Source organism: Pseudochaenichthys georgianus, chromosome 5 (assembly GCF_902827115.2).
Source record: "Pseudochaenichthys georgianus chromosome 5, fPseGeo1.2, whole genome shotgun sequence".
Classification (NCBI taxonomy): domain Eukaryota; kingdom Metazoa; phylum Chordata; class Actinopteri; order Perciformes; family Channichthyidae; genus Pseudochaenichthys; species Pseudochaenichthys georgianus.
Window position 1 is genome coordinate 36,629 of NC_047507.1, and position 26,928 is coordinate 63,556.

Here is a 26,928-nt window from a genome sequence, read left to right on the forward strand (position 1 = left end):
GCCCCTGCCCCCGCCTCCAACATAAGCGTGACGTATATATGCGGTTCTTGCTTCTAGGTGGAACATTTGTTGGTGCTTGAAACAAACCGGGTTTCGGAGCTTAGAGGCGGCTCCGCTGCGGTGTGAACAGGAACAAACGGTGCTTTTCAGGCTCTAGCTCCGAACCGGCCCTGGAACCACGTTGGTGTGAAAGCCCCATTTGAGAAAACTATGATTTTAAATGTTCCTTAGAATATTGACCTTTTCTCAGAGTTCTAACAATTTTGACTTTTTTTTTTTACTTTCTAACAATTTTCTCAGAATTCTGACTTTTCGACTTTCTAAGAATTGAGATTTTCTTTTTTACTCTCACAATTTTGACTTTTTCTTGACTTTCTAAGAATTTTTATTTATTTCTCACAATTTGTTACTTTTTTTCTAAGAATTTTTACTTATTTGACTTTCTAAGAATTTTTATTTATTTCTCCCAATTCTTCCAAGAATTTTGACTTATTAGACTTTCTAATAATTTTGACTCTTTTCTCAGAATTCTGACTTTTTCTTGACTTTCTAAGAATTTAGATTTTGTTCTCACTTTTTTGTCAGAATTAGGACTTTTTTTCAAAACCTTAAAAAGTAAGAATCACGATTTTTTTTTCACAATGTTTACTTTCTAAGAATGTTTTGACTTTCTCACAATTCTGACTTTTCTCAAACAGTTCTATTCGTCGAATAAACAGACGGTCCTTTTGTGGGTGAAGTTTACCTTATAATACATTCAAACGGATTAATTGATCACAGGAAACTAACAGACGCTTCAGCCACTTACATTTTGCCAGATTTGCACCACCGTTTTGTTAACGGATGTTTTGCCAAACTCTCCATTTTAGTAGCCAATCATTTTTCTTAGATTATTGAACTATTCCTGCTGAAGCGGCTGTTACTGTTAATTTCCTGGTTTAAAGTGCAGATGAAGGGAAACTTTGAGCAGGCAGGCAAACAGACAGTCCATTCAATAATACCAAGAAAATAAATGAAGGAAAACAGAAGAAGGCAGAAGAGAGAAAGGTCTGCAAGCGGAAACAGTGCTTTAGAGTTTGACTAACGCTGAACCAAGTGTTGTTTTAGCAGCTGCAGATAGATGGTCCGTTTCTTTAAAATAATGTGTTTCTTCAGATTCACTGGTGTTTGAGGCTTTCCCACTCGTCAGGACAGAAGCACTGTCTTTAGAAATCCTAAATGTACTCTTACAGAATACTGCATCACTCGGGTAACACTTGAATCAGCTTCAGGCCGTCTAAAGCACCGTGTGGAGATGAAGGTAATGTGTGCATTCATTCATCCGGTGACAGGAAAATATGCGTCTTTGTATTTTCCGTTGCTTATTTCTAAAGCGAACACACACACATTTCTCTTTTTTAAATCACCCAATATTTAGGCTTTGACAACCATCCTCATTTTTTGTTTTTCAAACCACGATAGTGATACATGCAGCATTAGCGCTGTATGTTTAGGGAACATGATTCAGGATTTTGCCGAGCCTCTGAAAAAACCATGTTCAAAACTGGTCAAATAGACAAAATGTCGAATGGGTTCAAATGGATTTATGCTGAATAAAAAACGACATAAAAACGCTGATTAAAGCAGCTTCTCAAACTCTATTGAGACACCTCCAACCTAATGTTATATTACTTCTTTAATTGTTGCTAGGGAGGAAACCCATCTCTACACGATGCACATTCATCAGGTGTGGATATGAGTCGTGATGATTTGTTGATGACCTAATCAAATGTTTCTGAACATGATTCAGCATTATGTGGGAGAGCAATGCACTCGTTGGAAATATCAATAACTTTAATAATTAATCTCAGGGTGTGACGATGCGACAATGAACATTTCTCACTTCCAGATATTTGTCAAGTGTGTCTCATGAGGACCAAAGTTGTGGAGTTTTAGTGCGGACATTTTTTTGTAGATTAGATTTCCACCTATGTTACTTTTATCAGATTTTTTTTATTTTTTACTTTTTTCTTACAATTTTTACTTTTTTCTCAGAATTCTGATTTTGTACTTTCTCACAATTTGGACTTTTTTTTACTTTTCTAAGAATGTTTTACTTTTTTCTCAGACTTAAGAATTTCTTATACTTTAAGAATTTGGGACTCTTTTCTGAGAATTATGACATTTTTCTCACAATTTGAATTTCTTTTTTACTTTCTAAGAAATTGGGACTTTTTTCTGATAATTTTGACTTTTTTCCCCCAGAATTCAGATTTGTTTTACTTTCTAGGAATGTTTTCTTTCTGATTTCAGATTCTTACATTTGAATGTTATGGTTTCTTTACTCCTTTCTGACTCTTAACTGGATGCTTACTGTTTCTTGGGCTAAGGGAAACACTGATAGACATATTCAACTACCGTACTTTTCGGACTATAAGCCGCGACTTTTCCCCCATTTTTTGTGTACAGCTAACGGCCAATAGGGAACCTCCTAAATCTATGGATTTTACAGGTAAAATTAACCACCTTTAACTCTACGGGCTCTATGACCGGTCCGCGCCCGCCACCTTTAAGCGGCGGGCTCCAGCAGGAAAAGCTGGAGGCCGGAAAAGAGTGAGACAGGTAGCGCGCCAAAGTAAAAGTGGAACCGAGAGACAGAACGAGAGCAAGGCAGACGGACAGTGTAGCTGCTGCTGCGGCTCATATGCAGGTGCGCTGTATAGTCCGAAAAGTACGGTATGTTAAAACACTTTATAGTTAACAATGTAGTTACAACCCGATTTTGAAAGACTAAAAGCACGATGTCAGATCCCAACCGGTCTCTGAATGAGCGTATTTAGGGGTCCTTTAATGAAAGGCAAACACTTCACCCGTTTGATATTAAATCAGCCTGGCGTTCAGAAACCTTTGATGATTCTGTGAGTGTTTCTGAGCAGGTCTTACCGTGGACGTGAGACTGCTGGAAACTCTTTCCTGGAGCAAAGTGGAAGTTTCCTGCAACCTGAAGCACAAAGGGGGCGAGGAGAAGGTCAACGACACGTAATCGTTATAGTCCAACGGGAGAAACACGACATCTTGGAGCAAATATCATGAACATGGACAACAATCCATTCACAGTATTATGAAGATATTGTTGAAATTAAAAAGGTGTTATTTTTGTTTATTCTTTAAAAATTTGATTATTTGACTTTATTGCACAATCTTACTTAAACATTTTACGGATTCTACTTATATTTTACATCAATTTATTTGTATATTTCTCTGTTGATCTTAATGTCCTACTTTGGTTATTGTTTGATTTTATTTTTATATTAAATAAACTTTCACTTCTTTGTTAAAAAAAGTACATATTTTAGACTAACTCTCACAGTTGAGCCAAGTTTAGCCTCTCAGTAATTCATTGGGAATTACGTCACTACACACGAGGACCATCTCAATTGAATATTTCCCCTCCTCCTTTCCCTCACTCGCGTCTTAGCTCCGCCTCCGTAAGACGCGAGCGAGAGACGCGAGGACAGAGGAGTGGGACGTCCTTCGACATGGCGTGTCTTGAGCGATTTCCGGGTCAAGTCCCGGAGGAGAGAGCAGTCGAGCGGCGACATTGAGATGAGCCCCCAGTTTCCCCAGTGAAGTAAATCAAGTATTTCCATTGATTCCCAAATGTGCTTCGGTGTGTAACGGTGCATACATTAATGCAGCAAGAGGAATTAAGATGTAAAATAAAGTATATATAAAAAAGAGATAGAACAATTTTATTAATTATTATAAAATAAATTATTATTTTTAAAATGTTAACAAGAAACACAAATAAACAAAAAAAGTAGGTACAATAAGTAAACTATAAATTAAAAATAAAATATGTGCAGTATATCAGAATTTAAGAGAGGTAGTTTTATTACTGAAAGCTGATTTTCTCTTTCCCGCCAACTCAAAACACGTCACGCGGTTTGCCTCCAGACAGAAACAGGACTCTTGCTCTGAGTTAAAACACTTTAGGGAAGGTGAGAGAACGACTAAAGGTGTGTGTGTTCACCTTGTTGACCTCCAGGAAGCCGTACACCTGGCAGCCCTCGTTCTTCTGCTCCTGCATCTTCTGCGTGAATCCTTCTCTCTTACACTGAACGATGGTGTCGGCGTTCTTAAAAGCCCAGCCGCGCCTCCGGTACGCCTCCCGAACATCATCACACGTGTTACAGCATCTACACACACACGCACACACACACACACACACACACACACACACACACACACACACACACACACACACACACACACACACACACACACACACACGCGCACACACACACACACACAGTGAATAACAACACTCTTATTTTACATCTTAATATTCGTACATTCATATTAGTATCTTTATAAAAACTATACATTATTTGGACCTGATTTTAAACTGTTCGATATATTACTGAAGAACGTTTGTTTGTGTGTGTGTGTGTGTGTGTGTGTGTGTGTGTGTGTGTGTGTGTGTGTGTGTGTCTCACTTCAGGTCTTCAGTGTGTGTGTGTGTGTGTGTGTGTGTGTGTGTGTGTGTGTGTGTGTGTGTGTGTGTGTGTGTGTGTGTGTGTGTGTGTGTGTGTGTGTCTCACTTCAGGTCTTCAGTGTGTGTGTGTGTGTGTGTGTGTGTGTGTGTGTGTGTGTGTGTGTGTGTGTGTGTGTGTGTGTGTGTGTGTGTGTGTGTGTGTGTGTGTGTGTGTGTGTGTGTCTCACTTCAGGTCTTCAGTCTCCGCTCCATAGCAGCTCTCACATCTGTTTGGGTCGAGTGAACTCGGGTCGAACGTTTGCCCATCGTCCGCCGTACCGAGATCTGCACCAAAAACATAAAATAAATCGTCATGCTTCACCCGTGAGAACATGGCGCCAAGGTGATGAGCTGAAACACGAGCACTTCAATTACCCAGAAAACACGAGTTGAGATGCGTGACATTACGTGGGCGAAACTCCAGGTTACCTACACATATCATTCCTTTCTGACACCGCACCGTCCCGTTTGTTTTACGCCCGTCTTGCGTTTGAATTAATATTCTCTTTGCTCTTTAATAACTGTTTTTAAATGTGTTTCTGTTGCACGGATGCTTTTAACCCTCGTTACGGCTGCTGCCTTCCGGGTCGTCTTTATTGTGTTCATCTGTGTTGTATGTAAATGAGCAGTGCGATTGCCCTGACGTCATTGGCTGCCATCTCCTGGTCCGCCCCCGGAGGATTGTGATTGGAGCACGCCGGGCCCGACGCACTCCAATCGCAGCGCATCGGAGGCTCTGTGATGTGGGACAGACGCCTCTCGCTACTCGGTCCTTAGAACTGTGGTTAAACTTGTGTGCCCATCTCCGTGTGATATTGCGTGTTAGTAGTGCTTCGAGTAGCTTAGGATGTTGTGGCTGTTGCCTTTAGCTGTGTTGTTGTATAGATTCTTTGTGTTAGTTGTACCACTTTTAAAGTGAGGTTTTGTTTAGTTTCTTATTTAGTGTGATAGTGTTATTTCCTTGTATGCCATTAGACTCCTTTGTTTTAGAGTCCTCCTTTCGTTTGGTTATTTGTCAACCTGTTTGTTCCAGGCTGCATGCCTGCCATTTTGTTTACCGCTGCTATTTAAAATAAACCATTTATAATTATACCAATTCCAACTGGTGTGTGTCCTCATCCCTAGTGCGGACGTAACAACCCTTAACTGGGTAAGCACATGAACACATTTTGAAAAAAGTAATTGCTATGTTCGAATGTATCTAGGCTAAAATTACACAGACTTTTTTCCACCTTACCACTTTTATTGAACCGACATTACATTCATGGTGCACCCATTTCCCCCCGTATTACAGAGGTTTTATATCCATGTTGCGCCGATATTACAACCATCCTACCCTCACAGTAGACTGTTATTACGGCAAGGCAACAAGTTTATTTATATAGCACTTTTCAACACAAGGCAATTCAAAGTGCTTTACAAAAAAATGAAAGACATTAAGCATTAAAAAAGAAAAGCTAATAAAATAAACATTAAAATGAAAAATACATGGATAAAAGTTACAGTGCAGTCTAAGATATGAATAGTTCAATTAAAAGCAGCGACAAAAAGAAAAGTCTTCAGCCTGGATTTAAAAGTAGTCAGAGTTGCAGCGGACCTGCAGGTTTCTGAGAGTTTGTTCCAGATGTTTGGAGCATAATAACTGAACGCTGCTTCTCCATGTTTAGTTCTGACTCTGGGGACAGAAAGCTGACCAGTCCCTGAAGACCTGAGAGATCTGGATGGTTCATCATTTAGCAGGAGGTCAGAAATGTATTCTGGGCCTAAACCATTCAGTGCTTTATAAACCAGCAGCAGTATTTAGAAATCTATTCTTTGACACACAGGAAGCCAGTGTGAAGACTTCAGAGCAGGAAGCCAGTGTGAAGACTTCAGAGCAGGAGTGATGTGATCCACTTTCTTAGTGTCAGTGAGGACTCGAGCAGCGGCGTTCTGAATCAGCTGCAGCTTCCTAATGGATGTTTTAGTGAGACCTGTGAAGACACCATTGCAGTAGTCCAGTCGACTGAAGATAAAAGCATGGACACGTGTCTCCAGATCCTGCTGTGACATTAGTCTTTTAATCCTAGATATGTTCTTTAGATGATAGTAGGCTGATTTAGTAACTGTTTTAATGTGACTGTTGAAGCTCAGGTCAGAGTCCATGACTACACCTAGATCTCTGGCTCTATCTGTTGGTTTGAACATTGCAGACTGAAAGCGCTAACTTTTATACGTTCTGCCTTGGCTCCAAAAACCATTACCTCAGTTTTATCTTTGATATTACAACCATCCTACCCTCACAGTAGACTGTTATTAAACCTGCTTAAAACTCAAGTACATCTGTGTGTCATTATCCCAGTTGTATAACCTTAGCTTGGCCTTTTATCCTCCAGGATACAGGACGTTAAGGGTTCATATATCTAGTAAAGCTTTTTCAATTACCTTGTTGTTCAACAAGCTATCTTGTTGTTGATTGCTAACAAATAAAACAACTTGTAAGTAGACGCTGGCTTGCAAAAACAAACCAAACAAACTGCATCCTGGTTCATTTGACTTTTGCAGCCGTGCAACTGTAGGCAAATTAAAATATGTGCACATGCAAATGATCCAGTTCGACTTCCTTCTGTTTACCAAAGGAAGAGGAGCAGCCTGTCCCTGTGCAGTGTTTTAATTTAATATCTATTTCAACAACCTGAAACCACCGGAAAACATAAAATATAACCTTGTATTTTTATTTTTTTAAGTTTAAGCCCTTATTTTGTATGCTTTGTTCGCCTTGTGTAAAGAGCCTGTAAAACATGAACCCTGTAATCGAGTCAAAACACATCTTTATGCTCAGGACAAACTAAGCTATCAGAATATGTAGAGGTCACATGAATGTATAAATAGTCAAAAAAGACTTCAGAAAATAGCTCCAAGTCTTGGCACACTACTGTTTAACGATTACTGACATATTTTACAAAAAAAAGTCCTGACGTTTTTCCATTTGTTTTTCCACAAAAAGTTGGTTTTCCAGCTGAAAGTATTTCCTGTCTGCAGAAAGAGGACCTGTTGCTGTGTTCAAGCCTGACGGTCTTTATTTTTATTTTTGGTCGAACCCAGAACATAGTTGACATCAGTCTGGATTAGGGCTGCACGATATATATATATTTTTTAGGACGTGCGATATTAATGAGCAACTTCCAGGTTAAAGACACCTGTGAATAAATGTGTAGGAAAATGATGAATACACTAGATTATCAAAAAAATATACATATACACTACAGTGACATCTGGCGTCGTTTTTGTAAGACATTTTTACTTCCGCATCAAAAAAGCCTCCCCACGTGACCTCCCGCGTGTGACGTAACAAAGGGGAAACAAGGGGGAGAGCGGCCGGTTTAACGTATTAATAAACATGGATCCCAATGCTAGTTTCGACACAGAAGAAGTTGAACATGTAAATTCGAATGCATATGACGGACCACAACCTTATAATTATGAGCCTGCTAGGCGTCCAAGAGACCAGGAGCAGCCAAGGATTAGAAGGAATAACGGCCATGGGAGAGAACTGGAGCTGTGGTGTGAGGAGAACCAGTGGAGAACAGAGCAGCTGTCTTGGTGAGTGACCGGCGTTAGCTACAGAATGTTAGCTAACGTCACATCACAACATTGTAAAGTTAGCTATCATATATCAGGCTATAACTAAAGTGGTATTGATAATATAGTAACGTTACTGGCAGGACTGATGATACTGATCCATAACAGAAACTAATGCGCAAGTATCAGCCGTATCTCGCGTTACCTAATGCAACTCCGCACTACGGTGCTGTACCGGAGGGGAGAGAGAGAGCAGGGAAGGGGGGGAGAGAGAGAGCAGGGAAGGGGGGGGAGAGAGATGAATACGGTTTCCTGATAAACGTTTGTCCTGACAGGCTGGTATTTGTGCAACCTACACAAACACAATACTGCACCATGATAACAAATGGTGAAATACAATGTAAAACTACAGAAAGATACCAGCTCACTAAATCACAACCGCTCAACGCAACTACTAACTATGCCCGCGGTCAGAGAGCGGAGATGTGTCCCCTTTGTGATGTAATACGACGCGTTTGACGTATGACCTTAAAAAAAAGCCGTTTTTAAGAGCAAAGCTCAAAATTGCTCCTTTCCCTCTGAATTCCTGCCGGTTAGGGAAATAATTGTCCTAGACTCCTAGATATGTCGTGCAGGACCAACCCTGACGTCTGCTATCTCCTTAAGGAGAGAGGCTGCTTCAGCCATATGTTGTTGTTCCCGTTCTGACCGGGCAACCCTCGGTCACAGATGGTGTATTGTTGTGGGTGCACTGGGACGCTTCCTTCTCGGTGTGTGTGGACTCCAAGGTGTGAAATCTTCGAGGCCATAAGTGTCAGACGCAAGTAACTCAGTGTTCCCCACTGTTTAGGCTATCTTCTCAAACATGTTGATGACTCTGTGAAACCAGTTCAATGGGCTGACGAGAGAGAGGCGCTCTCCGTGCGGTCAGAACCTCTGGCTCTTGGACTTGATGTGAATCCTCCGGCCGAAGCTCCAGATAAACCATCAGTGTTTGACATCAAAGCTCCTGCTCTTCCCGTGTCTCCTTCATGAGTCGGTGACTCCCACTGCATCGCTGCTACACAGAAGTTTCCCCCACACTGCCCTTATGTCTCGTAAAACATATCAAATCCTGCATTCACTTTTTTAATTGTAATTTTCAAGCAAGTTTAAGCATAAATGTAGAAGAAAAAAAACCCTGCAAGTTGCTCTTTAAGTAGGCAAATTAACTCAAACACGTCATGTTACAATTCGTTTTGCTGCTTGCTACAAAAGGAAAACTTGCGCAGCTCTCATGTCGGGGAACTTGAGTGAGTGACAGCAAACCACCGATCACAATCAAATCTCGAAAGCAACCGGACCCGGTGATTAAAGGTCAAAACACTGAATAAAGTGGTTTCATGTGTTTCTCCAGTTCGGCGCTGCTAACCGAGCTAGCTCAGCTTGTTGCTCTGATAACTTACGATCCAGACGTCCGTGACTAAAATCCTTCATCCGCTTAAATATAGTTAAAAGAATACCATCGTATAGCATTAAAGTTCAAGACGGGATGGTTTGCGGGGGGAAAAAAACGGTCTTTTCTTCAATTCCTGTATTTTTTCATATCGCAATAACAGTTTTTGCCAATATCGTGCAGCCCTACTCTGGATGCATCTTCCTCTTTATATATATTCTCAGGGCCGCCCCTCCCTACAGGCCAATCACGCAGGCTGCATGGGGCCCCGCCCAGAGGGCCTCAGCTGCTGTGCGCAGTTCTCCGCGCAGTTCTCCGCGCACCCCCGGCTGACACGCGAGAGTGAGAGGTGACAAGGGGAGCACGTCTGTAACCCGACACCGTTGCAATGAATCGACATCTGACCAATCACGGCTTTGATACGGCCACTAGCGCAGGTGAAGAGATGTCGATGAAAAGACAGTTTCAGTCCGGCGCAAAAAACAAAACATGAAGAAACTAGAGCATCACTCGAAGGTGGGTTATTGTATGAGTCAAATGTAAAACTTGCGAATGTTGTATACGTCAAATTGCCAATTGCCATATTAAAACATCTGCAATTCAGGACATGAAGAAGGCAGTCTCTGCAGAGCATACTAATGGAGATGCAGTTGTTTCCAGCATTCTTTATTCACCATTCATTCAAGTATGTGATGCCTTTTATCTGATAATGTGCAGGAGGAAGAGAGATGCACTGTCTGTCTAGTTGGTTTACATAACAGTTAAAGTTTACAGCCTAAAAAACATGGAGCATTTTTTCCCCTTTTATTTATTTTTATGTCAATTTGCACATTTCATGGTGACGCTCAGCCTCTCCCCTTAACTCCTAACAGTCATCGTCATGGTGACGCTCAGCCTCTCCCCTTAACTCCTAACATTTTAGCATTTTAATCGCACTTATTTTTGCGGAACGTTTCTCACTTGTTGAGTTTCAGGCGTACCGATTATACTGGAGCACCAACTAACGTTCATGACTTCAGCATGGGACTTCAAACAACAACAAACCACGGTGAACAATAGTCAAACATGAACGAGCAAGCTGATGAGACCGCTTTGGTCGGCCCCGTGGATGGGACATTTTGTTTTAAAAAATGGACGGATGGAAGCGTCGATAAGAGCACCGCATATCACCGCAGCACATCAAGCCTAAAGTATCACCTAAATGCAAAGCATGTAGCAGCTAGCATGTAGCAGCTAGCATGTAGCAGCTAGCATGTAGCAGCTAGAATGTAGCAGCTAGCGTGGACATTAGCCCGACTCCGAGTGCAAGGAACCACACCCTGACCCAACCCACACTCAACCAGATGACTGGTTTCAGGGCCAGGGTAAGTCAGTCCACGTCTGAGAGAATAACCAGCTCCCTGCTCACTGGACTGCACTCGACTGTCGACCACTTGGAGTCACATCCATGTGAAACTGGCTTCTCACTGTTCTCAGGTCAAATATGTATATTTGATTAAAAATGCGATTAATTTCGATTAATTAATTACAAAGCCTCTAATTAGATTAATTTTTTTAATTGAGTCCCGGCTCTAAAAATAATATAGTATTTATATTATTGAATTTATTATGATTATTATTATTATTAGTAGAAGTTGTTTATTTGCATTTAATATTTGTGAGGCTAGTATTTGGCAGGAAATGACATACATGCACAACCATTTACCTCACTGCATAAAAGAGTGTTGATAATAATAATAAACATGAATTATATTTGCAAAGTAGCCTACTTTGTTTCCAAAACGTTTTTTTTCACTCCTGTCGGTTGGGGGGGGGGGGGGGGCCTCATCTCACATTGTCGCTTGGGGCCCCAAGTTGGCCAGGGGCGGCCCTGTATATTCTCTAGTATTTGGACTGTCTATGTTGTAATGTACATCTATAGCACATCCTATGAAAAGGGTCCTCTTTTGTTGCTCTCCTGGAGTTTAATATAACAAAATGTCCTCTGTTTATTGTTGGGTTTCTTTAGGAGTTTTTCCCAAACAACCAATGTAAAATGTGTGATTTGGGGCAATAATAACAAAAGACGGTTTCTCTGTACACAACCATTATTCATATTCTTATTCATATTCTTTTTAAGCTTTGTGAGGTCTCTTTGAAAAACTGTTGTTCCAGGATGGATTACAAATCATTGTCTGAGCTTTAAGACTAAGAGAGACTTAAAAGTGAAAAACATTTTGATTTCTGAAGTCAGGGCGATAAAATAAAGTGAGATTTTACCGTGTTTTTCTGCCTCGTTGGTGACAGGCTTCAGGTCTTTGTCCAGCCGATGTTTGAACAGATTGTGTTCGACGTCCAGCTGCTGCTCGCCGGCCACGTCCATCGCATCTATACTGAGATCTGAGAGGAAGAGAGGAAGAACTGTTTATAGATAATAGGATGTGGTCATTACTGTTAGACAAATCTCACTGGTCACCGTCTTGAGCTTCAATATCAGGGTAGGGCTGCTCAATTAATCGTATTTTAAATCGTGATTACGATTATGGCTTGCAACGAACGTGATTGAAATAAAACGATGATTTTTTTATTATTAATTCTATTTGGTTTTTCAGTTGAATTATACTTAAAGTTCAGGGTAATCAACTGTTAAAAACACACTGTTCAAAACAAATTCTCTAATAAATGGATGTATTCAAAGTCAATGAATAATCGCATTTAATAATCGCAATTACAATTATTGACCCAAATAATCGAGATTATGATTTGTGCCATAATCGAGCAGCCCGACATCAGGATCCACGTATCTGTGGTCCTCTCCTGAAGGGAAGGAGTCATCACATACAGAGACTAGTTCCTGAGCAGTGTCCTTCACACGCTGATATCAAGAGAGGGAGTCACTCAGTCACAAGATGGAGGAACAGAAAGCAGTCTTCAATGTTTACTTCAGATTAGCTCCACGTCAGAAATGAGCATGCTTGATGTCTCTCTCCATAGAGGCTGAGTCATCATGTTCATCACATAGCTATCATCTGCCTCAAGCAGTCCTGATGCTCTTCTCGGTCATCACACATCCTGTCATGTTCACAGCTACAGTTGATACCTTTGTTATCATGTTACTCTCATGCTGGAAGAGGACATTCACTATTTTCCCAACAGTTAGCATGTTGCTAGGTAACAGCGGAGCCACTTACAGGCACAGGGCATGTGAGGGAAAAGCACGTCTATGTTGATTTTGAGTTTGTCTCCTCGCGACGTGTCCACGTACAGCTCAGGGTGAACCTGCAGGGAAAGAGAATTCATTTAAAGTGTACAAAAAAAAACACAAAACACGTTTGAGGCTCAGAGCTGCCATGATCAGGAAATAATAGGTCGTAAAGTAACTTTTCCAGCAAAAATGTCGGGAAATTCAGTTTTAAGTTTCTCAAATAGGAAGATAATCTGCTTTGTTCAGTTTTACATTACAAGAAGATTCAAAGGTGTTATTGTCATATGCACATGAGCTACAGCGTAGCAATGGCAGTCCTTCTGACCCGAGCTCCTCCAACGATGCAACATATATCATAAAACACAGAAATACAAAAGGTCTATATACAATAAAGTGAATATCTTAGGGGTGTTGGACGGACAAAAGAACGTATTTGCTTTCAGGATGAAGCTGTATTGTATTATATGATTATATAATGCTTTAAGGATCATTTATTGACGCTGTGCTTCATAGGGAAACCACGGCAAACAGAGCAGAAGTGGAACAGAAGCAGCATTCCCGAAGTACTCTCCGTTTGCAAAAGGAGGTCTCTCAGGCTGCGGCCCCACGAGGACGAAAACGGCTAAACGCATAGGATTAACGCAAACGCAATCGGCTTCCGTCCACACGCAATAATTATCCGGATAGTGTCTGCCCACACGAGACCGCTCCGTTTAGCTCCAACCGCTGGAGAAGCTGCAGTACATATGCAGGAGCCTCTACGTGGCGCTGTAACTTCCTCCACAAAAGCAGCGAAGAAGCATGGTTGTCATGGTTGCCCTTCTGTTTATTCTCCGCGGTGGGGGTCGAGGGAACCGGGCAGAGTTTTTCGCCAGTCAGCGTGTATTAAAGTTGAAATCTTCCGGACAAAATTATAAAAGTGCCGGTCAAAGGTCTTCTTTGTTATTTATTGAGCTTTAAAACAAATGAATAACGACTCTATATAATATAATGATAAAATACACGGAGCCTCTCTTTTTCCTCCCTCTCTTCGGACAGCGCCAGTGTCTGTCTCATGCAGCAGCTGATCCAGTAATCAGTGACCCGGCCGACAGTAAAAATAAACATATTTATAACTAGTTTAGTTTGAGAGGTAATTAAAATAGCTAAGGGTGATGATCTGACTTGAAGTGTGTGTGTTGCTGCAGCGGGAGGAGCTGCAGGTGAGCAGAGCTGCGTGTCTCCGTCCTGTCAGATTAGACTTCACTCGCGAGAGAAAGATAAATAATCTGAATTCAGGGTGCAGTTTACTTTGACGTGGGGGTGAGCAGCAGAGGTGGGGAGAGGCGGGGCTGTTGCCTCATCATTATTGCTGTAGATGTTGCACAAACAACTGTAGCATGGTCAATAGCGTCCGGAGCACGATAGCAACTCTGCGATCCGCCATTGTTGTTGTTGTTGGTGGCGAAACACTTCAGCACTGGCGCGGGGTAAGCGGAGGTGAGCAGAAGAGGTGGGGAGAGGCGGGGCTATTGCGCAATCACTATCAGTGATCTGAAAATGTCCGTATAGGGCGCACACACGGAGCTGTTTGACCCCCCAGAGAGTGGCGTATGCATTTCTATCCACCTTGGGACCCGTTGTCGTTTCCTCAGTCGTTTAGTGCCATATTCGGTCGTCCTCATGTGGCCGAACGGTCTATATGACACTAAACAGTGGGGCCGCAGCCTCAGTGTGCTGTGGTTGTCGGACCGGTCTGACAGGAAGAGCTTCCTGAAGCCTGAACGCTGCTTTACGTTCAACAAAAGGCGTTTTTATTATTACCCTCAGAACAGAAGCTTCAGATTGCTTATCACGAGGGCAAATAAGAAAGGCACGTCTCAAGCTTGTTATGCAAATAAGTGAAAGGGTTATAAGCAGCTCTGTTCCTGCATTTGAGATCCATCCCACTATATGTATTGACTTTCTTTATTACTTTATTAAATACAACAAAAGACAAACTTTCCCCATGAATCATTTATCAGGGAATTCGAGTGTCCTCCCCACCACAGAACCGTCTCTGTCTCTGAAGCTGCAGACTTTGGACTTGCTCTTAAAACTGTATTTTATCTAATGGCACATTTCCACTGCAGCGGGGTAGCCCTGTTTAAGCGTCCCTAAGCGTCCTCGCTCAGGCCTCGGGCTGCCTCGCTGGCCGTCCGAGGCCGTGGCGCATTCCCATTACACTTTAGCACCTGGGGTAGTTACTATAGCAACGCAGTGTAGGCGGGGCTCCCGTCGAGCTCCCGCTGGATTGTATCATCCCCAATGAGATGTAGGAACGTCGTCACCTCCTCGGTCGACCACGGTGTGCTTTTCTTTGACGTTGCCATTTTTGTAGCTCCTCCGTTTACAAAATGCTGTTTATAAAAATGCTGCAAGCTTGCTTCTAGATATATATGCGATGCTATGGATGATCTCGCGCGCCATCTTGTGACGATTCTCTCTGACCAATCAGCAGTCGAGAGTGTTGACGTCACTAGTTCAGCCCTGGCCTGATAGAACCACGATTTTATGGGGCCGGAAAAGAGGGGTACCCGCTAGCCGGTGCTACTCTATATGGAAAGGCCACCAAAAACTGGCCTGGCCGCTTGAGGGCGATTAAGGACGCTTGAACGGCGCTGCAGTGGAAATGCGCCATAATTGTCCACATGCTGCCGGGACGAGAGTAAACCACACTGTACATTTATATCCAATCCAATATGTAATATTCCATTCGTCACATACTTCTGTATAATATCCTGCTTTAATGTCGTCACTGTACATTTGTAATTCAACATTTCTACATGTATAGCTGGTTTGTGAAGCACTTAGTGTGAGATGGAAAGTGCTATACACATTTGTATTTCCACATGTTTTACTTTTTGAATGCTATTTTATTTCTATTGAGAAGTTTACATTTGGGATTATTTATGTCTAGTCTTGTAATGTCTCTAATGTAATGCCTTGTCTTTGTAAACTGCTGCAGCGCATGCATGTCCCACATTGGGATCAATACCGTACTTCTGATCTTGTCCTCAACACAGAAGCCTTGTTTATAACAAGGGGAATATCTTATCTTATCTCAAACTAGGACCAATCAAAGTGTATCTTGACGAGGCGGTCAGGTGACGGGAGCAAGACTCACCTCTTTAGTGAGATAATACTGCAGCTCGGAGACGAACAGGATCAACATGATGATCCCGCTGATGATCGTCACTGCAGAGAGAGAGACATCGGATATGTTCACACTGAGGGTCTGGAAGAAGACCCAGACCCTCTGCCTATGTATCTCTCAAACAGGGACACATTACTTAGAGTATATGAAATAGTCAAGAGGCTTTGATCTGCAGTCGCTGCACAGAAACCCTAATGAGTCAACATGTCATTTAAAATATCAACTAAATACAATCAATAAAAACATGCAATATCGAGAACTGGAAATGTTAGCAAAAAAAGAATAAAATATACATATTACATAACAAGATAAATAACATGTTAAAGCACAAGCAGTGGGTTGTAATGTTTTTAAATAATATGCATTAGATCAGGGGTCTCAAACTCGAGGCCCGGGGGCCAAATCAGGCCCGTGGTGGATTTAATTTCGGCCCGCAGGATAATTTCTAATTCCTATTAGATCTGGCCCGCTGGTATATTGCTCTCACACCTTCACTCCATCCTGAGCGTCTCCTCCGCTCAGAGCCTGAGCCCACACATTGATGACCTTGCCCCCTGATGAGACGCCAAGTATCTGAGCTAGCATCACAGAGCAGCACGCTGACTTCAATGGATGCTTCCTTCTGCACTTTCTCTCACGACAACAGGGCGTGTTTGGTTTCTCTGTGAGGGGAATAGTTTTGTTGAAGCTGTTGTCGGCCTGTGGGGAAATGTACTCATCAGAAGTGACTCTGGAGAAGCTGCAGATAGAGCCGTGAGAAATGAATGCAGCTGATTATTTAATGTTGTTTTTATAGGCAATCATTTAAGCTTTGTTAGTTCCAGGTTTAATATGTGCAATAAGTTCATTTCAATACGTTTTGAACATTGAACCAGTCCGGCCCCCGACTAGTACCCATTTTTTTTATTTTGGCCCACTGTGTGTTTGAGTCTGACCGCCCTGCTTTAGATTATGCTTTCAGCTTTTAAAATATTGTCATCAGCAGTTATTTAGATCCTCGTTCACACTCTGAGAGTTTAGAAGTTTTCTAATGTTGTATTTTTATAAGAATCCAGGTAATGGTTCAAATATAGATATAAAAATAAACACATTGTTCTATTATGGATATATTCTGTTCAAGTGTGAAAAGAGTGAATATTAGATTCAAGAGCAAGTAGCTAGGATTAGGGGAAATGTTCGTTATCCCTAAACAGCACCTTCCAACACAAGGCAATTCAAAGGGCTTTACAAACATGTAAGACACTAAGAAACATATTATGAAATGGCATTTTAAAACACTCATTTAAAAGCAAAGATGAATAACAAAGGTACATGAATTAAAGTCGCAGTGTGAGATACATCTGAAACGTTTAGCTCTGACTCTCAATCATTGCTCACTTTTTTAGCAGTAATGTCTTTGACCTCAAGTGCTAGACGATTCTAATCTGACCCCAGGGTACCAAAACTATTCCTCTGTTTTAATCGACATTAGTTAAGTTTAAGTTGTTTTTCTAGGACTTTTTTGGTGTCCTCTGCGAACCAGGGTCTTGAAACCAAAACGGCACACGTAGGGGACTTCAACCCTAAAAAAATAAGCCTGAATAGTTCAATTAAAATCAGCGACAAAAGAAAAGTCTTCTTGCTGGATTTAAAAGTAGTAAGAGTTGCAGCGGACCTGCAGGTTTCTGGGAGTTAGTTCCAGATGTTTGGAGCATAATAACTGAACGCTGCTTCTCCATGTTTAGTTCTGACTCTGGGGACAGGAAGCTGACCAGTCCCTGAAGACCTGAGAGATCTGTCTCTGGGGACAGGAAGCTGACCAGTCCCTGAAGACCTGAGAGATCTGTCTCTGGGGACAGGAAGCTGACCAGTCCCTGACGACCTGAGAGATCTGGATGGTTCATAGTTTAGCAGGAGGTCAGAAATGTATTTTGGGCCTAAACCATTCAGTGCTTTATAAACCAGCAGCAGTATTTAGAAATCTATTCTTTGACACACAGGAAGCCAGTGTGAAGACTTCAGAGCAGGAGTGATGTGATCCACTTTCTTAGTGTCAGTGAGGACTCGAGCAGCGGCGTTCTGAATCAGCTGCAGCTTCCTAATAGATGTTTTAGTGAGACCTGTGAAGACACCTTTGCAGTAGTCGAGTCTACTGAAGATAAAAGCATGGACAAGTTTCTCCAGATCCTGCTGTGACATTAGTCTTTTAATCCTAGATATGTTCTTTAGGTGATAGCAGGCTGATTTAGTAACTGTTTTAATGTGACTGTTGAAACGCAGGTACTACTGGACACTGCCCAACTATTCATCAAACAAACTAGTGGTAAAAAATGTACTCCAGTGATCAATAAAGTATCATTTTATTGTCAGGGTTCCTACACCTTTCCAAAGGTCTAAATCAAGCACTTATCAAGCGTCTCAAGGTGCATTTTTCAAGCGTATTCAGCTATTTACAGCTGTGAGGAATTACGTAATCTTATATAGTACACAAAGTGTAATGATAACTGCACAATAAATCAGATTATAATGTGCTATAATATCCTGAAAGCATCCTTTAAAACCGGGTTAAATATAGCATACCTCCCATAAGTCAACTTAGACATACATACTATATACTATTAGGAAAAGGACAAGGAGTAGCCTACTTTTACTTTTGGTGAGTAAGTATCTTTCGATACTAATACTTCTGTACTTTTACTTAATTACGAGTGTTAATACAGGACATTTACTTTTAGCAGGGTATTTATACAATGTGGTATTACTACTTGTACGTAAGTGAAGCATCTGGGTACTTCTTCCACCTCTGCTTTCCTTGTTAAATGATATATGTTTAATTGTAACAGCTAATGGAGAAAATGCTGCTGCTGCTGCTGCTCAGAGTCACACTGCGTTAAAGGGACCATGTTAGGTCTTTAAAACGGTGTGTTTTCTGTATGTTGTATCATGAATTAAAGCATGAATTAGCCTTGTTGTTAGCATCAGCAGCTAACAGTGGCTCCTTCTTCTTCTCTCTTAATAAATAACGCTTCTCACCGGTCGCTCCTCCCCACGTTTTCACTCGGAAATCCTCCAGAGTTTTGGGATAAGCGTCAAACTGTTTTAGTTTATTAAACGTTTCCATGTTGTAGAGCAGAAAACCCGCCGCTAAACACACACAAATGTTACCGACAGATTCCTGCATACACACACATCCACACACACACACACACACACGCGCGATCACTTCCGGGACACGGCTCAGCCAATCAGCGGCCGCCGCGTAATTCAGACCTTTTTTAATGTATTATTATGTATTTATGTATTCAAGAACGAAATTAACATCATATATTTTGTATAGAAAAAAGTTCACATTAAGGGTTGATATATAAAGTAATAAAATAATTCTAAAATGTAAATAAATAAATAGGAAAACAAATCAGATTACGTTTTTAATCAATAGAAAGATGGGTGGATGCGTGGATTGTGGCGGCGGTTCCCAACCTATGGGCCGCGGCCCACTAGTAGTCCGCGAAGGCATTGCAAGTGGGCCGTCGCCCTAACCGGACCACTAATGCGGGAAGCATGTTGTAACTTCCGGTTGTTGTCATCTCCGGGTATCCCGTGTGCCTGTTCTGTTGCTGATAGCTTATTATCTTAAAGGTCACATGTCATGGCCATTTCCACTGATCATAATTCCATTGTTGTGGTCTACTAGAATAGATTTATACTGTGCAATTTTCCAAACTCACATTGGTTTCGCATACAGCATCTCTGTAAAGTATGTGTATTCACTCTCTCCACTAAACGGCTCGTTGCAGCTCTTGCCCCCCCCCCCCTCCCTGTGAGCCCAGTGTGCTCCGATAGGTCGGGACGTTGTGAATCGTGCTAAGCTCCGTGGAGGTGTGATTTCCCTGTTTAGCGATACACAGCGAAACACAGCCAAACTCACCCTGAGCACACACAAAGTCACAGCCGAAGTAAAAACAATAAGTGTGGCTTGATATTGAGTAAGAAAAAGGTTGATAAACGCTGTGAGAATGGGTCTGCAGAGAGGATGGGTCTGCAGAGGATGGGTCTGCAGAGAGGATGGGTCTGCAGAGGATGGGTCTGCAGAGAGAATTTCAACTGTCTGTTATCAGCCTGCAGCCAGGGAGGAGAAATCAGCAGAGCCGCCTGCACTGAGTGTGTGAGGAAGTCCGTGGAAATGGACCAATCAGCGGGGGCTTAACGTAACGGCTCCGCGGACGTAACATTACGGCTCCACGGATTGGTCCATTTCGTTCCGGGGACGACATGACATCATGATGTACCCGGAAGAATCAAATGGACAGTGACGTATCTCCAACGAGGCGTTTTGGGGAGGTATTTTCTGTTTTAAAGTTGTACTCCCTACAGGGTGTACTTTGAGGGTTTTGACTCTGCAGACCGTTTACATACATAAAAACCTTCATAACACACAAGGGGACGGGTGATAACCGGAAAAGCATGACATGTCACCTTTAACTTAATCGATCGTTTAAAAACTCTTGATCACGGCAACTGCCTGATGTTGTAATCACACGTTACTACAGCTTAAGCACTCACAACCTTCTCTTAGCGACTGTAACTCCACAGTTGCCTACACTCTTTTCGGGTTTGCTAACGGTAGCTACTTTAGCTTGATAGCTAGCCATGGCTCTTTCCCCACCCTCGGGTGCTATTTCCTGCTCTAACTGTCTCATGTTTGGTTACTTCCCTACCTCCTTTACTGGTACCGGTACATGTGTTAAATGTAGTATAGTTGTTAGGTTGGAGGCGGGAATCATAGCCATAGAAGCCCGGCTCCGCATCTTAGAAAGTAACTCAGCTACAGTAAAGCCTATGTTAGCCAGTGCGGACCGGCAAAAGGTAGATTCCATTCATTTACTAATCTTTGACTCAAGTTTACTTATCAATACTAAACCAAAATTAAATTATACCTCCTTTGAAAGTCTCGTTTTTAGTCTTACGCATCCGACCTGGAAAACTTTGCAGCCAATCTTATTTGTTAAAGTGTATCGTGCACCAGGTCCTTATTCAGAATTCTTATCAGAATTCTCTGAGTTTTTATCAACTTTGGTTCTTAAAACAAACAAGTAATTATCGTAGGTGACTTTAATATTCATGTTGACGATGATAAAAATAGCCTTACTGTTGCATTTAACTCTATATTAGATTCTGTTGGTTTCTGTCAGAGTGTAAATAAACCAACCCACTGCTATAATCACACTCTCGACCTTGTTCTGACTTATGGTATTGAAATTGAGCAACTATTAGTCGAACCGCATAATCCTGCTTTATCCGACCATTTCTTAGTAACTTTTGAAGTACTATTACGAGACTACAAAGCATTAGTCAAAAGCTCTTGCAGCAGAAACCTATCTGTTAGTGCTATAGCCAAATTTAAGGAAGAGATTCCACCAATACTTAACTCGATAGCATGTCTGCATGTAGGGGAGGAAACTTATACAAAATGTACACCACCCCAAATTGATCATGTTGTTGATAGTGCTACAGATGCGCTGCGAATACAATTAGACTCTGTTGCTCCTTTGAAAAAGAAGAAAATAAAACAACATAGATTAGCTCCATGGCATAATGCCGAAACCCGCAAAATAGAGCAAAAGTCTAGACAACTTGAAAGGATATGGCGTTCCACTAAACTTGAAGAATCTCGTTTAATTTGGCATATTACTCTCAATGAATATAAGAAAGCACTGCGTAAAGCGAGAGCAACCTACTACTGTTCATTAATAGATGAGAATAAGAATAATGCAAGATTTGTTTTCAGCACTGTAGCCAGGCTGACAGAGAGCCACAGCTCCATTGAGCCTTCTATTCCCATAGGACTCAGTAGCAATGATTTTATGTGCTTTTTTAAAGATAAAATTGTTACTCTTAGAAACAAAATTAATGACTTCTTGCCTTTGACCAGTATAGTGTTATCAACAGCTCCCGGAAACGTAAGTTCTAATATTACACTAGATAGTAAACTAGAATGCTTTTCAGCCATAAACCTTGAACAATTACATTCAATGATTCTCTCTTCTAAACCATCAACGTGCATGTTAGACCCAATTCCAACTAAGCTGTTGAAGGAAGTTTTCTTATTAAATATTATGAATATGTCTTTATTATCATGTTCCACAATCATTCAAAGTAGCAGTGATAAAACCGCTTCTTAAAAAGCACAACCTCGATCCAGAGGTTTTAGCCAATTGTAGACCTATTTATAATCTTCTGTTCCTCTCAAAGATTCTTGAGAAAGCGGTCGCAAAACAGTTGTGTGATTACTTAAAAAACAATGATTTATTTGAAGATTTTCAGTCTAGCTTTAGAACACATCATAGCACAGAGACAGCTCTGGTTAAAGTCACAAATGACATTCTAATAGCCTCTGACAAGGGACGTGTCTCTATTCTTGTTTTGCTCGATCTTAGTGCTGCATTTGATGCTATCGACCATGATATCCTATTGCAAAGACTAGAGCACTTAGTTGGCATACAGGGAACTGCTTTAGGCTGGTTTAGGTCCTATCTATCTGAACGCTCTCAGTTTGTACGTGTTAACGATGAATCTTCCACGCAAACCAAAGTTAGCCATGGAGTGCCACAGGGCTCAGTGCTCGGACCTATTTTGTTCACATTATATATGCTTCCGTTAGGCAATATTATAAGGAATCATTCTGTACATTTTCATTGTTATGCGGATGATACTCAACTATATTTATCAATCAAGCCTGATGTAATTAATCATCTAAATAAAATTCAAGACTGCCTCAACGACTTAAAAACTTACCAGGTCTTTTACCAAATGCTGTGGGACGCAGCCTTGGACACTCCACCGGGGGAGACCCCCTCCCGGGGGGGCAGGAGTACAGGTTTTAACCCCGCCGCATATGCTCTGTGCTGCAGCTGCTGCTCTCTTCTATCCCTTTTATTAAAAAACATTTTTAACCCAGACCAAACAGGGCTTTTATAAACTTTTGGTTTTACTACAGGAGTTTTTTTAAATAGGTTTTTAAACACAAAATATTGACCCGAGAGCCCGTGCACCAGGAGCGCAGCGTGTTCCCCAAAACCCTAACCCTTTTTCATTTTATTTTTTTTAATTTTGTACAGGCTAAAGACACAAACATACCAATAACATATAGGAGATGACATTCCCATCTCAGACACAAACACAACAAAAACAGAAGAAATAAAGATACAGTCAGTAGGATCACTTCAACATTTCACAAACAAAAATAGGTTGACAACCAAAAACCACCAAAAACACAACATGGCATATTTATTGTTCCTTTGATCCCACTCTTCGTTAGAGCTCATTATTTCCCCTTTCATGGCGTGTTGAGCCACTACTAATCTACTCTTCAAACACCTTAAATTAAGATCACTCCTTGATTGACTTTCAAAAATATTTATTTTAGCCAGAAGAATAGTTGTATTTATTAACTGTGTGCGGTCTTCATCTAAAAGCCCAAATTGAATATTAAAGGGTGTAAAAGTAAATTCAATATTTGCCGCCAAATAATTTGCAAAACATTTTGATTTTTGTGGAAACATTTTCATTATTAAGATTTGTTTTTTTTAAACCTCTATTCCTTTCTCTCTCTTGATCCTCCTTAGCAACGGTCATTACAGTCCTTGACAGCGGTCTGTTCTACTGGATTAACAACGTGCCACATGTTCTGAATTGACCAATCAGAACTGTATTAAGCCTCCGTATTGTTTATGGTTGAATGTAGGCCGTGGAAATCTTTTTGATTCTTAAGTGGGCCCTGAGTTGAAAAAGGTTGGGAACCGCTGATCTAATTAGGAGTTCATAGGCGGCGCGTGAGGCTCAGGTTTGGGAAGGCTAAATAACTTCTCTTTTTATTTACCTGACGCTGCCCGCCCCCGGCGTCTATAGAAAAGAGATCAACTCAGTGAAAGCACCACCTGCTGACCAATCAGAGCTCAGTGTGCGGAGTTTAAATCTATCAAGTCATATTACAGGATAAAGGAAATACAGTTTAAACTGCCGTATGCAGAGAAGACGCCGACGTGTCGCACTTATCATTCATATCACACTGATATCACATCATCAATCAGATCATCGATCATATAATATAACAATATTTCCTTATCTGAGTCAGCTTCTCGAGCCGTAGCTAGCTGGCCGTGCAACACTTACATTGTCACATACTGTATGCAGACATATAAGCAACACATTAAGTTGACGAAACACTCAACTCAAATGTAATTAAAGTCAGATCCACTCGTGTCTTAGACGGGGCAGTGATATCATAAACCTGTTGTACGCTTTCAAACACTCGTACACAGTACATTTTTGACATCTGTTCCAGAAAAAACAACGCCACCACATCTGGAGTCAGGTTTCTTTAATATGTCTGTTACGCGCCAGGCAGGCTGTACTTGTGGGTTTCCTTCCCTCCTGCTTTTCTCTCTTCTCCCTGGCCGTTTCTCAATCTCGAGCAAAGCTGCTCCAGAGCCACTATTTCAAGCATACTACGTCATCGAGTGACGCCGAAGTACTGTTCCAATGTCCAGCATACTTGGAAATCTACCGAGCCCGGCGTACTTCGTTTGGAGAAATGTCGAGGCTGCATACGTGTAGACTCCGCAGTCTTAAAATCCCCACAATGCTTTGCGCACGGACCAATTTCCCCAAAACTGTGGCGGAAAATGTAAGGCGGGGTCTCTCATATGACGCACACCTGCACTCTTGCTAGCCTGTTCCACTCTTTGGCCGTTTCTCAATCGCGAGGATACTGACTGCAAGCCAATATTTGCAAAGCATTGTGGGGATTTTAAGGACGCGAAGTCTACCCATGTGCAGCCTCGAAATTTCCCCCAAACCAAGGACGCGGCCTCGGTAGAATTCCAAGTATACTGGACATTGGAACAGTAGGCTAGTTCGGCGGCACTCGATGACGTAGCATCCTTGAAATATTGGCTTGGAAGCCAATATTTGGCTTGGAATCTTCAAGATTGAGAAACGGCCCCTGTCTTCTCTGCAGCTAATCAGCAGCTGATCAGTACCTGCCTGTGCACCTGAGTCTGAAGGCTGATTGGATCCTCTCACCCTCAGCTGGCCTATCAGCAGCCAGGGCTGACCATAAAGGAGGCACCCAGGAAGCCTTCTCCCTCTTTCTCACCCTGGGCCTGTTGCTGACTGAGGAGCCTGAATTCCACTGTTGTTAGAAACTGATACTAGTGATGGCGAGATGAAGCCTTATGAAGCTTTGAAACTTTCCAGCCAATTGATTCGCAAAAGGCTTCATCTCATGAGGCTTCATCTTGGGCTTCATTTGAACACAAACCCCCTGCTGGTCAAAGTGTGTAAAACAGGCAGATTGGACATCTCAACAGTGTGCTCTATCTCATACCGAGTTCCCATTGAGTAAAGCCTTAGAATACATCGAACGAACATAAAATCATATTTTCATGTTAACAATATTGTATTTATTCCAGTTGAATGATTGTGATTGAAAAGCCTTAGGAGGCTGGTAAACATTGCAAAGAGGGATTTGTATTCCTTAATAATATTCATAAACTTAACCAAGTTGTAGCCTGAGAAAGGCTAAACCATATCAAAGAATACATTTATTAACTACATTATCTCATTTAGCTGTAGCTTTTATAAACAACAAAAAATACGTATTGTCCAGTCGTTGAACCAGGGACCCTGCGGTCGTGAGTCAACTGCTTTCCAGCTGAGCCACAGCACACACACTGAAGCTCCCTGAAAACACTGCAGCATATTTTTTCCTGTATTTATTGATGTTTTTATTCCTACATTTATTTATGCTTGTATCTATTTATACTTATGACATGTTCCGACCTCTATAAGTGAGGGTCTGAGCTCTCTTGATTCCATCGTGTCACCGGGCCCGGGTACAGGAGGGGTAATATGGTTCTTATTATACATCCATGGGTATTATGAGCGTCGTGGTTCAACGGTTCAACCGATCTGAATCACGTGGTATCGACAGGCAGCGAGGCTTCGTTTGTCATCGATGACGTCACTGGCCCAAAACGATACAAGCCTCGATACATGCTTCACAAAAAGCTTCGGGGATTACTCGACACACGCTCCGAAGCCTCGGCGCAATACGTAACATCACTAACTGATACTACTTTGTATTTTTTGACCTTTGTGAAAGTGTGTGTGTGTTGGGAGGTGGAGTTAGGTAAGTCTGTACATTTCTCATCACGTAGGTAACTACTGTTAGACACACTCGGTTAGCGGATTGTTGCCACCCCTGTATTTTGCTTTGTCCAGTTCTGAGTAGTTTAGTCAGTGAGGGTTTTTGTTTGAGTTTTGGTTTCAGAGGATAGATGTAGAGACAGTCCTGGTTTTGTTACTTATTTATTTCGTTTCTGGTCAGTATTATTTGTTGCACGAAGAATACACCTTTTTGTTAACCTTTATGCTGACTCCCTCATTTTTAGTGGGGACGTAACAGTCCTTTAGAAACAATGGAATTAAGCCTCGGTACCTTTCCAGCTTTACCAAACTTCAGGTGTTTTTTGGGAATATATTCCTGTATTTATTTAGACATTTATTTATACATAGGTGTAGAAGTCATTGCAACAACATCAGAAATTCTATTACTTTAATTGTTCCCAGTGGATTATGCATTGGTTTTTCATGCATGAATCACCTTTAGTTTTCAGCTAGGCTCAAAGTTAAGGCTTTAATCATCTGACTGTTGATTAGGTTAGATAACAAAACACAAACAAATAATGATTTAGTTGCTGTTCAATTGCTTGAGAGTGAAAATCAATGGAAACGAAGGTACACAAATTCAGTAAGGTACTATGAAAAAGACATAAAAAGTGTAGTTTTAAACAATTAAACCCGCAAAAAACATTGGTTTTGACTTAAGAACACGTTGAAGTAGTGGCCACTGTTTGCTTTACAAAAAGTGTTGTTTTAAAATATTAAACGTGCGAAAAAACATAGCTATAGAGTGGCACAGTGACGCGTCCTAAAACCCGGAAGTAAGTTAGCATTTTACCACTTCCGGTTCCCTCGACAAAAAGCAACGCAATTTCTCCACAGGATTTTGGAAA

The 26,928-nt window shown here is 41.5% G+C and overlaps 1 protein-coding gene across 2 annotated transcripts in view; it reads right to left on the bottom strand.

Annotated features, from left to right (window-relative positions):
- ergic3 (ERGIC and golgi 3) overlaps positions 1–19,053 on the bottom strand; it is a 44,974-nt gene extending 25,921 nt beyond the window's left edge. For both annotated transcript variants that reach the window (XM_034083090.2, XM_034083089.2), the window contains exons 1-7: positions 18,884–19,053; positions 15,842–15,912; positions 12,683–12,770; positions 11,772–11,891; positions 4,705–4,801; positions 4,013–4,178; positions 2,923–2,980 (exon numbers count right to left, since the gene is read on the bottom strand). In XM_034083090.2, the coding sequence (XP_033938981.1) occupies positions 2,923–2,980; positions 4,013–4,178; positions 4,705–4,801; positions 11,772–11,891; positions 12,683–12,770; positions 15,842–15,912; positions 18,884–19,031 (748 nt within the window). In that variant the 5' untranslated portion in view covers positions 19,032–19,053. The remainder of the gene's footprint in view (positions 1–2,922; positions 2,981–4,012; positions 4,179–4,704; positions 4,802–11,771; positions 11,892–12,682; positions 12,771–15,841; positions 15,913–18,883) is intronic.
- Between the last annotated feature and the right edge of the window lie 7,875 nt (positions 19,054–26,928).